General features: G+C 36.8%; 1 protein-coding gene and 1 long non-coding RNA gene across 2 annotated transcripts in view; one reads left to right on the forward strand and one right to left on the reverse strand.

Annotated features, from left to right (window-relative positions):
* The window catches only part of LOC110115778, a 58,533-nt gene that overhangs the window by 45,009 nt on the left and 742 nt on the right, over positions 1 to 12,782 (forward strand). Inside the window, exon 12 of the mRNA XM_020849142.2 lies at positions 12,659 to 12,694. Within this exon, the coding sequence (XP_020704801.1) occupies positions 12,659 to 12,694 (36 nt within the window). The remainder of the gene's footprint in view (positions 1 to 12,658; positions 12,695 to 12,782) is intronic.
* On the reverse strand, positions 545 to 5,884 carry LOC114581023. The gene is made up of 2 exons (XR_003702834.1): positions 720 to 5,884; positions 545 to 641 (listed from the first exon to the last, which is right to left on the reverse strand). It is a non-coding gene; the product is annotated as an uncharacterized LOC114581023 (long non-coding RNA).

The raw sequence follows: 12,782 nt of genomic DNA on the forward strand, positions 1-12,782 counted from the left end.
TCTGACTAAGTGTATAGTTTTTTTTTTTTTTTCCCTTTGTGGAAGCTTCAAGTTAAGAAATTGACATTAGCCCAAAATGAAAACTTGAGCACAGGCTATAAATTAGCTAAGATAAGACAATATGATTATTACCTACTTCAAGCTCATATATTTACTTGTCCAGCTTAAGCAAAGCTTGAACCTGGCCACTGTTCTAACTAAATATTGTCTAGTTTTATGTAGTTGCTCACTTAATTGTTAATTAAGATCAAGATAAAATCTAGACTAACTAGATGTACGTGAGATAAGAATAATTTAGACATATAAAATCATCAATGAGCATAAACATTTTCTTATTTGTTCATAAAACTTGAAGTAATTCACTTAGCATATCTTTTAAAATTGGAATTCTCAAACTACCTGAAAATTAAGATAGGATTAGAATCAAATCAAACGATAGCATGATTTCCTGAGATAAGCATCCATCTTGCATGAAGTACATTGGACGTATCTATCTAAGCAGGTAGGACAGGAAAATTATGAAATGAATCATTAAATAAGCTACTAAACAAACAGAAACTAAGCATTTTATCAAACACTTACCGATCAAATTGTTGAAGTTCCAAACAAATATGTTCACTATAGATAAATAAACGTATGCTCTGCATCAAAATCAGCAATCCTTCTCATTTAAAAGGTTTGCGAAATGAAAGTAAAGAATCAATCTCTAAGGAAATTACAATAATTGCAACGAAGAGATGCATAAATTAATCCTCTGCGCTTCACTCCCTAAGACCATTTAATCTAAAATTTAAGGGCATTATGCAACCAGGGCCACACTCGCTTGGAGTTGAAGGAATCCAAGTGTTCTGAAAGCGAATGTTTACAATATTCCATTTGCATTGTTTATATACTGGAAAAATAGAGGTTTCTTCATATACTGCAAAGAAAGAAGAACATCAAGAAAAAAAAGAGGAAAAATTAGAAGCAGACAAATAAGTGGGAGGAAAAATAAAAGGAAACGAGAGAGATTTGAAAGGAAATAACGAGAGAGGTGAAGACCTGAAGAAGAAACGGGGCTAGAAGAGACTAGCTCCTTCTTATGCCTTAGGAGAGGGAGGTCGTAGAGCTTGCGGACTGGAGAAGGTTGTCCGTCGGGGTATCCCACGTCAGCCGACGCCGAAGTGAAGGAAGAGCTCCACGACAGTTTTGCGGAACCAGGCGAAGCAGACCAAGCAGCCACGATGCAGGAACGTCAGAGAAAAGGGAGAAGAGCCCAGGAATGGAGAAGAGAGCAAGGAAGAACGGAGAAGAAGGGAGAATATTGGTCAGCTTCGGCAAAATCATCGCGCAACATCCGCCAAAGAATTTCTAACCCGCTCAATTTGAGCAGGTTTCGAAGTCGCGCGAACTGCCTCCCCTAATACCCCGCTATTGCTTCGGAGGTATTCCTTTCGTTCCGCTGAAAGCCAACCAAACGACCGAAATTGAGAAACGCGCGTAAATTATATCCTTTACCCTACTAATTATGCAAACCAAACAGCCCCATAACAGAAATATCACATCCAGAATTGCCTAGTACTTGAAGTGCTAATCCTTGTTTCTATCCTATTAGTCATGCCTCTTTGGAGAGTTTTAAGTAGCACCTATTAGCAAGCATTTTTATGTACTATTTATTTCACCCTCTCTTAGACATGATCACCTGCACAAAAAAAAAGAGCATGCAATATTTCTACACTAACTACTTAAGGGAAAGTGTCCATAATGCAGACATTCAAATGTGCATCACACCATGATGTAGACACACAAGTAAGAAAACCGACACAAAGAGAACAATGGATATAACTTAAACCAAACTTTATTAAAATAAAAGCAAACTACTAAGACTTCAAAATTCAACAAGAAAACACTAAGAGATTTTAAGGAAATAAAGAAAAATAAAAGACACTATCCTCAGACAACCGTTAGAGCGGGTTCCTCACATGCATCGAATTGTAGGTTAAATAAGATAAGTACATAAGACTAGCAAACTGATGGTCCACCATTGCAAGATTGTCCAAATGCTTCCAAATCAACCAAGACACGACACCCTAAAGTTGCTTTACTTTTGAGAAGAAAGATACAGATGGAGTGACACTTGCGGAGAGCCGAAAGTGGTTAGAAGCCGAGAAGAAAGGTTGGAAAGAGCTCGCAATTTTCGGAGGGGCTGAGAAAGAAGGCGGACAAAGCTCGCAAGCTTTTCCAATAACCTGCAGGTCAATAGCAATTTTGCTCACAATAATCAACTGATTTTCTTCACAATATCTTCCCATATTTATAGGCAAGGTAGGGGAATGCCAAAAGCCACATAACATTAATTTCCACTAGAACCGAAGCACCATTAGCACAGAAATCCCCCCCGATCTTTTCGGAAAACATTCCAAACCCAGGAACCGAAGCAGCAGCCGCGGGAGACAAGGGGGCAGCACGGAACCAAGGAGCCACAACCACAGCCACGAGAATCATCCCAGGCATGAAAAAAACAGCAGCCATCCAGAAACCCAAGAGGCAAAGCACGGAAAACAGTAACCCCATTTTAATTCTTATGCATTAAACAAGCCACGGTTTCTCAAGAGACAAGAAGAAAGGGGAAGGGGAAGGGACAAGGCCACTCCAAAAGTAAATCTTTCTTAATGAGATACCTTTAGAGAATTAATGAGCTACTAAACTCCAGCTCAAACAACTAAGAGAACAAGCTCAACACCATATGCTTCAAAACAGCCAACACGTGAACCATCAGCAGCCAAGGACCAATCGAGCCAGCAAACCAAAGGTCTACCAAGCCTTATGCACAACCTACCATGATCATTGGATGCTTTCCCATCATTGGATAGCTAAAAAAAAGAAAAGAGCATAAAATATACTATTGTTCAAATAAAAATAAAAATTACAGAAACATTTGATAGCATCACACCACAACATCAAATTCATACGCTGAAACAAAAAAAAATCTTAATTTCTCCTAAGTGCGTGCAGACTATGTGGTATGTCACTAAGGAAAGTGTTTTTGTTTTATTGATGAAAGAAAACTTGTAATCTTAATCCAAGGGTGATTTCTCTTTTAGTTGTTTGTAACTTACACATTTTATTTTTCTTTTAATTTGTTTCATATTTAGGAGGGTTATGAAGAACCCATAAAACAATCACTGCTTGCCTTGAGGCAAGCCTGCCACTTATGAAGTCCTAAGATATAATGATGTAGGCATCCCACCTTTTGGGTGGGACGATTAATTATTATATTAAAAGAAACATAGACAATTTTAAAGATTTATAAAGTTCACTTAGTGTTTGGATAAGAGATGAATGTTCTCCTATTAGTGTAAGGTGAACATGCTTAAGGGTTATACTTAGGACTTTGCGAAATTCATCTAATTTGGTAAGATGAATTTCAATGGAGAGAGACTCCTAAGAGATATCTAAATGTTATATATTTTAAATGTCATGGAAGGAGAAGATCAATGTTATGTTGAATGAAATAATACTTAGAGTTTGGGTCTAAGAGAGAGATGTCCAACATATAACTTTTGTGCTAGATGTTGGAGGATTTTCTTAACTTTTGGAGCTAGGGAGAAAGGAATGAAACTCATAGCTTGGTGGTCAAGAGTTGGAGATTTCTCTAAGGCTATTGGAGCCCATAGAGAAGAGGGATGACTTGTAATTTTGGGTCACAAGTCATGGATCAATTATTGAACTTTGTGTTCAATAATGCAAGTTGATTTGCCTAATTTGTAAAGGAAAACAAGAAATGATGACATGCAGATGTTGGCTACAAGACCTAATGAATTTCTTTTGAATTTTTAGATGCCCAATGAAGAGTGTTCATTCTTCAAACTTGATTTGGGATAATGTATATGAATTTGGATTTCAAATCATAGGGAGTTTTCCTTGAACTTTTAGATGTTCAAGGGAAGATGCTCACTCACCTAACTTTGGTTAAGTAAATTCGGGGGGATTTCCTACAACTTTTGAATTGTAGGAGAGAGAAGTGTAGTATGCAACTTGGAGGTATGCAAACTAAGAATGAATCATTGAATTTTCTCTTCAATGCGATGTAATCATCAAACTAAGTTGGATTAGGTAGATGTGGGAGTATGATACATAAGTGTGGATCACAAATCATATGAAATTTCTTTGAACTTTGAGATGTTCAAAGAAAGATATTCATTCATCCAATTTAGATTAGGAGAATGAAGAGATTCCCTACAACTCATGAGTTTTAGAAGCAAGGAAGCATAAGTGCAACTTGTAGGTTGCAAATTGAGGAGTGCACTTTGATTTTTTTGATGTTTAAAGAGGAGGAATCATTCATCCAACTCGGGTTGGAGAAATGAGAGGGGGAGAAAATGCAACTTGGGAGTTGCAAATTTATGAATATTCTTTGAACATTTGATGTTCAAAAGAATCTAATTATTTTCCTAATTCAGGTATAGGCAAATGATGGATAATTTGAATGTTTTCCTATAATCTTGGCTTGTAGAAGATGACAATGAAAATGCAACTTAGATGTTGCAAATTTGAGGAAGCTCTTTGAACATTTGGTGTTCAAAGAGGGGTGATTATCTACCTATTTTGTATTGGGCAAATACAAGGAGACATGTAGATTTAGACCACAAGTCGCCATAAGTTTCTTTGAACATTTAGGGATTCAAAGAGAGGGGTTCATTCTTCCAACTTGAGTTGGAGGGATGAAAGGAAGAAAATACAACTTAGGAGTTGCAAATTCTTGAATCTTCTTTGAACATTTTATGTTCAAAGAAGGATGTACACTCCTAATTAGGTTAGAAAAATTAGCAGATTTTTCTACAACCTTTGAGTTATAGAAAGAGAGAAATGATATTTAACTTGTGGGTTGCATATAGTAGGGTAAATCATTGAACATTGTGTTCAATGACGCATGATCATTTACCAAAATCATGTTTTAAGTAAATGTAGGAAGTGGTATGCAACTTAAGGGTTGCAAGTTGAAGAGTGATTCATCGAATTTTGTGTTCAATGAAATGTTAGGTAAATGTGGGAAGAGATGTGCAACCCGGAGGTTCCAAGCTCATGAATATTCTTTGATTATTTGGTGTTCAAAGAGAGATGTACACTCTCATAATTTTGAGTTTTAGAAGAATGAAAGGGTTTCCTATGGAGGCTAAGAAATATGAGAGGTTTTCCTACAATTCTGGGCTTGTAGGAAGGTGATGTGAAACGTAAATGCCATATACTTGCCTAGGTGGCAAGATTAATTAAAGCCCAAATCAATTTGTGGAGAGAGAATGGAAATATGAAATTAAGGAGTAATTAAAGCTAATTCAAATTCAAATTTTGAATTTGAATTGTCATTAATTGGGAGTGTTAAATGATTAATTGATTTAAATCTGAAATCAAATTCAAATTAAATTTCAGATTTAAATTAATAGTTATTGGCTTAATTGGAGGGACGAATTTAAGGAGTAATTAATGCTAATTCAAATTCAAATTTTGAATTTGAATTGTCATTAATTGTGAGCCTCTCCTAATTAAGAAATTTCTTTATTCCAAGGAGGAAGAGAGGGGGAGGTGGGGGTTGGTGGGCGTCGGCCTAAGGGATGGCCGGCGGGTGAATTTCTGGACGGGCCAACAGGGCCGGCGGCAAGGAGAACTTGGGGAGGAAAAGCCCGAGCTTGGTAGAGGATGAGAAGTTTGGGGAAATCTTGGAATTTCTAACCTCACGCTCTTAAACTTCAAGATCTCAAAGGAGATTGTAGGGATGTCGGAACTCACACAGAGATCCACGAAACTCTCCTCAAGAACTCACAAAGAGATCTTGAGAATCTCGGAACTCACAAAGAGATCCGCGAAACTCTCCTCAAGAACTCACAAAGAGATCTTGGGAAAGTCGGAACTCACAAAGAGATCCTTCTGAACTCACTAAGAGATCAACACGAAAATAAAATTTTCCATTATCAATAATCCCTCCAAATATAAGAGAAGGGGCCTCTATATATAGGCCTAAAAAAAAATTAAAAGACACATTTGCCCCTTGGGCTTACATAAAACAAGAGGGTAAAATGGAAAATTGCAAAACTAAATTAAAATACACTTAATAAACGTAAATAAAGCAAAGTGATCTCGGTCGTCGATCTTCAGCTCCTCCTCGGATTGGCATGGACTGTTGGATGTCCGCATCATTCTTCCGGGGTGGAAAAGACTCGACTCCGTCGAGTTCGCATCCCGGGTGAGCAACCATGCTCTGATACCAAACTGATGTGATGCAACGGTGGAGTTACACAAGAGTTAAAAAGAGAATTAAATTTTAGCTCAACGAATTATCTAATCATGCATCAAAGTTAAGTTGATTATAAGTAATTCGCGATGTTCAACCTTGCTAGGCAAAGAAACTACAACAAGAGAACTAAACCATTTAAGCAAACGCAAAGGAAAACATAAAGCAAAGGCTAGTAAGTAAAAATCCCGCAATTAATACAAAGTTGTTCACACCTTGAGACCTTTAACTCTCTCTTCCTACGGAGACTAAGTTGAGCGACGGAAGATTGTCCAGACTAGCATGGAGGTTGCCACTAGGATGGAGGTACCAAGGAACGTTGCCGTGGGAAAGGATCTCGGAGGCGGAGGAGGCACGGTAGATCGACCTTTGATAATCCAAGTGTAGACGGAGAAGTGTTCGTCAATGGAATCTACAAGCGTCGGTAAGATCCGGTCCAAGTATTCTTCGACGGTATCGTCGAAGTCAAATCCGACGTCGAAGAACTGTGAGTGGAGGATGTTGACTCTTCTGTTGTTGTCGTATTCAAACCCGAAGTTCCACTCGGGTTCGTCCATGCATCCTTGGAGTGGAGCCGAATGGTCGCTGCAAGAGAGATCTCCCAAGGAGGGTGGGTGGGGCGGCGGCTTGGCTAAGGGAGAGGGGAGCCGGCGGTAGAACAAGGAGAGGGCGGACTGGATGAGAGAAAACTGAAGTTTAATTTCAGTTTTGTGAAATTAGGAGGGAAGGATTAGGGATTTGAAATTCTAATTAATGTAATTAATGCATTAATTGAAAATTCCAATTAAGGAGAGATTATGGGGAGAAAACTGAAATTATTTTCAGTTTTGAGAGGATTGGAGGGAAAGTTTTAATCCTAATTTGAATTTCAAATAGGATTTGGAAGGTTTAATTGAGCATTAATGGGATTTCCCATAAGGGGGGCCGGCGGCATCTATGAGGGGGAGAGAATTGGGGGAGAGAGGAAGGGGGCTTCCAAGTGGGATTTGATGACTAGGAAAAATCTGAAATAAATCCACTCTCATGCAAATATTATTTTGGATTGATTTCAAAAACTTTCCAAAAATAGAATTTCCCAATTTTGAAAGTAATGAAATTTGAAAATTCAAATTTCAATGAGGGTTGGGGAAAGAGAAGGGAGAAGTGGTGGAGAGGGGGGGGGGATGGTTGGCGCAAGGTTGGTTGGCGGCGGTTGGCAATCCAGGAGGAAACTTGCTTCAAGAAAATTCGGCTCCTTCCCACGGTTGCGTATTGTGTACGGGAATTGTAGGTAGAGAAGATGAGGGAAACATGTAACGATTTCGAGAACTCACTAAGAGATCTCTAATGGAACTCACAAAGAGATCCAAATCTTGGCACTCACAAAGAGAACACAAAACACAATTTTGATTCAATTATCCAATAATCCTCATACAAGATACAAAGGCCATATAAATAGGCTCCAAATAAAAGAAAATGCAAAAGTCTAAAATGCCCCTTGGGGCTACAAGAGCGACTACTACCCTCACGGGTAAAATGGGAAACTACAAAAATAAAAGCATAATATATAAAATGCTGGTACAAGTAAAATCAATAATAAAGACTCTCTATCATGGCCGTCGATCTCCGTGGTCGTCTCTGATAGACGCGCCGAAATCTCCTATCGATGACCTCATCAGAAGGAGAGGACAACTAATGTGCAATTTATGGATTGCAAATTGGGGATACCATTTGAACATTTGGTGTTCAAAGAGCTTGGAACATTTATTTAATTTGGGCTAAGTGAATGTGGAAGGAAGACTAGGATTTGGATCCTAGGTTAGAAAACTACTCATTGGTTTTGTGTTCCAACAAATAAGATTGAGAACTTAGAATTTGGCTCCAAGTTCAAGGACATGGACATGATGTATTTTGGATTTTAGAGAAATCCATAACAGAATGCATGTCCGACACTTCCTCTCATATAGGTTGCAAGTTGTAGGTCCGATCAACCCCTAGGATCGCAAGTTGCAGGTCTGACACTTCCTCCTTTGGGCTGGATGTTCGAACCACATGCAGAGACAAAGTCTCCCGCTCCTTCTCATATTGGTCGGACACACTCAAGAGGAATGCCGGTCTGAATGGAACCCCATAGTCTCTCGTCACCTCTAGACGCATGTACGATGCTATTCGTTTTCTCCCTCTTTTGTTCTCTTTTGCTCGGTTTGGACACACAAAGTAGGTAAGATTTGAATGAGAATTCCCCCTCCAACTCTTCTCTATATGTGAAACTAGAAGATCCCTGCTGTTGGATTCTCCTATATCTGAGTACTGGATATCCCGCTGAGGGATTTGACGGGAAACATAGTGAGAATTTTAAGAAAATCTGAGCCCTATGATCAATTTATTGATTTGATAAGTCAATTGAGTCCAGATTTGGCAAATTGGATTGAAATTGAATCCTAATTGAATTCGATCCGAATTGATTTGGGTTGATTTGGGTATGATTGGGTCCGATCGAGCCAATTTTGTGAAATTGTGTTAGAATTGACATCGAATTTGGTTCGACAGGGCTCTGCGACGTTCAATTGGGTTTGATTTGGAACGATTACGGGTTGATTCGATCAATTCTATTTTAATTTGACTTAGTTGGGCTTTATTTGAGTTAATTTAGGCCCAATTTGAGTTAATTTTGGCTCAGCGGTGGTCATTTTAGTCGATCGAGCCCAATCAAGCCCAATCGGGCTCAAACCGGCTTGACCGGAGTCGGGTCGAAGAAATTACGCCAACATTGCTCTTCCATCTTAACTCAGCCGAGTCAGAGTTTCTTTGCACAAGTCCAAATATGCATGTTTTAACTTCAGTGTTTAATCTTATTTTTAGTTTATTTTTCATCTAAGTTATGGGCAATGGAGAGCAATTTGGCAGTGCTTTCAAGTAGCGTTCACAGGTTGGGTGAAGTTTTCATCGCTTAACCCAAAATGCTTCATGCGCCGCCATACTTTTCTTTCTTATTTGACCAGGCTTCCTGAAGGGCCACATGAAAACGTCTGACAAAATTTTTTGACAAAACTAGAGCAAAAGTTTTGGATCATTTTGGCGAATGATGGCTTCCTCACCCACTGCTAGGCTCTGCAAAGGTTTGAGTAATTGCTAGGAATTGTTGATTAGTGATGCTGGGCAATATTTTTAAAAGTTTGCATGCCAGTGGAGCCTGCACTTGTTCTTTATAAAGAGATTTTTTTTACCACATTTATTCCAGCAGAACCTCAAAATCTTTACCTGGAGCTTCTCTTAAAATCTTCATGAGGGTTGTATTCAGAGTGGGAGGGGCTACTTCCCTCCACAAATAATAATTTGGGATTGAACCTTTGGAGGTGTGAAGGGGCTGTTGTACTGTTACACCTCATTTTGAGTCCTCTTCGCCAACTTGAGGTGTAACAGAGATGAAAATCTTGGATAGATACATTTATTACTAACACTCATCCTGAACTATATACATTAGGATTGAGTGGGTATAAAATTAATATTTTCAGACTATCCCAACACAAATATATTCCAACCATAGAATTATACCTCATGATTTCATGTTCGGAAGCATGTTTAGTATTCATCAAAATAAAATATAGAGCTTTACAAAAAAATTTAAATAAAATTGTACATACCCAAAAGCTTTAATTTACAACTTATTGATCAATCTTCTATCTACACCTAAAACTGAACATCCAAAATGACTATGTACTACCTGCCTAAAGCCTTGCTAGCTCCTTCTCCTTTCTTTCAAGACATCAACTAGTGAGCTAAACACTTTATGCAATACACAATTCTACTATAAGATTCAATGTACAAGAACAAGAAGCAATCAATATGCATGTTGATATTTAGAACTAATATAAAAGTCATAAGCAATACAAGTGTAATTTAAAAATAATGAATAAATTGTATCTCATTTTAATAACTGATTAATGCATAACACTGTGTAATTCACTATATGAAATCTTTTAGGTTTTCTCTCATGTCTCTTATCTTGTTCATGTACACTATTTTAGAAAAGCCATATGATAACTATTGGCTTTTAGCACGTTCATAATAGGTCGTCACCTTGCACTTCAACTAATCATTTATTTATGACCCTCCCTTCAAGTTTGGATCTAAAAAAAAATTCTATTTTTTTTAAGAGAGATATGGGTAACATGACTTTTCTTAATGATAATCAAACTATCACAGCAGTCATCAAGGATATCATTTAACAATACACAATGATTAAGAATCCATAACATTATACATATAAAATAAATTTATTATGAACAAGTGATTATAAAGCTGAAATTTTTATTGTTGCAGGAATTTTCATGTTATGATTAATATAAAGAAATGCTATAAAATTTAGATTGAGTACCTCTTCACGTTTTCTGGCTTAGCAGGATGGATTTGATCCCTTAGAATACCATCTTATTTTTCTTTAATAAACTTAAATAAATCATGATTTTCTTAAATTATAAAAAGTCCCTAATTTCTAAATCCAATTTACGACAAAAATCGCAAAAATAAGATTTTACCTCGATTAAATTTCTCGTCATTCAAGTTTCTTATTCCTACAACATGAATCGAATCACACAAAATTTCTTCTTCCTTTTCTTTTTTCCCCTTTCTCTTCTTCTTTTTTTTTTCCTTCTTTCTTCGATTACTACAGTAACACTTCTACAGTGCTGCCAGTAGCCGCTGCTACTTCTGCCTTCTTCTCACGGCATGCTCTTGGGAGGCTGCTACTTTGGCTCCAGAGGTTAATAACGGGAGGAGGAAGGATTTGAAATGGTTTAAAGTTTAAGTAATATACTTACATAAGTTGTTATATAACTAATAATTGATTTCAGCCCCTTGATTTCCGCACTAACCAAATCAGCCATTGCATGTGATAGTAAGTGGAAATTTGCTTTGGTACAATATATTAAAATCTAATAGAGAATTTTTTAATTAATGAATAGTAATATTTCCTGAGTTCTAATTTAATTTATGTAGAACTATTATGCTTATGTATATATATATATCAAAATGATCGAAATGAAAAATAGAATTTTATAAAAATAAATTTGATGTATTTTCAAATTAGTAAAAAATGGGGTATGATTTTTGGGAAAATTTAAGCTTATCTTTTAGTAAAATTTTTGAGTATTATATGTACTTTCTCAGGATAGGTAGTGCATGGTGGGGCTTACCAATTAGGTGGTTTCTATAGAAAATCAAGCCCATCTTTATTTGGACCACACAAAAGGTTTAAAATCGCGCAATTGGGTTTTGAGACATTTTTTGTTCATGAGGTGAGGCGTAATAATACTCAAATAATATGACATAACATAATTAATTTCTATTAAACTATGAATAACAAATTAGTATACATGAAACAAAAAATTGTACATATAAAGTGACAAGTGAAAAATTTTGTGAAATATAATTAATATCCAAATATATAAAAAAAAATATTAAATATAAGAATTACATAAAAGTATCATATAACATCAAGTTCAATAACAAATTCCTTTTTTCTAGGTTTCCTACTCATTCCCATTTAATTCCTACAAAAAGCTAAAATAGTTGGCAAGAACTTAAAAATCGTTTGCACTGCCCTCACTGAGGGAGTTTTTATTTGAGTTATCGTCATAACAAATTATTTTCTCCCCTACCTCATCCTAAGGAATTAATGTCTTCCAATATCCTTTTTATTTATTTATTGCAGTCATATTCCTCTTTCATAAATATTTTCATCAACATATAGATATTTGTACTTCAAAATTTTTAGAGGAAGAGATGGTGGCGATGTGCAGCTTTCATGTGATCTATGATTATGGTTGTGGCAAATGTGGTGGGCTGGAGGTCTAGGCAGTCAAAAGGAAGTTGTTGCGGATCAGAGATGCGTGAAGGCGTGATTTGTTCGGTGCTTTAATTTAGGATTTAGTATAGTTTTAGGCACAAGCCTCATAAAAAAAACTAGAGGCGTAAGCATTGAGACGTTTTCACTAGAATTGCATTTGAGGAAGGCCTCAAAGCAAGCCTTATATTGCACAATTTTAATCAATGGTTGCACATGATTATGTTCCCCACTATAAATTATGCCTGATCTGAATCCATTTTTATCTATAGGAGCCTGCAATATCTCAGCCAGCACAGACAACCATGCCTTGTACTCTATTTAAAGTTAATTTTTGTCAATTTGGCTGACATGGAGGGGAATTTGATTCTGTTTAAAACATATAAGACTATAAAATGGTTATAACCCCACCATGATCCACTGTGTTATCAAGTATAATTCTGTGGTCGGGAACACTTGTCCTTGCTTTCTTCTACAATATTTGAATTGCTTCTAAACTTGTTGACATGGGTAACCAAAACTTTCTAAATTAAAGCTAGCTTATGTTATGCTTCGTGTTATTGCAGGCAACAGCCCAAAAATCCTTGGATTCAAGATCCCGGGTAAGAGAAAATTAGATTGGTCACCAAATACTAAATGATAAGCTTGATTGGATATCATAAAATCGTCATGATATATGTGTCCCTTTGC

This window comes from Dendrobium catenatum, unplaced genomic scaffold, assembly GCF_001605985.2.
Source record: "Dendrobium catenatum unplaced genomic scaffold, ASM160598v2 fragScaff_scaffold_1482, whole genome shotgun sequence".
Classification (NCBI taxonomy): Eukaryota; Viridiplantae; Streptophyta; class Magnoliopsida; order Asparagales; family Orchidaceae; genus Dendrobium; species Dendrobium catenatum.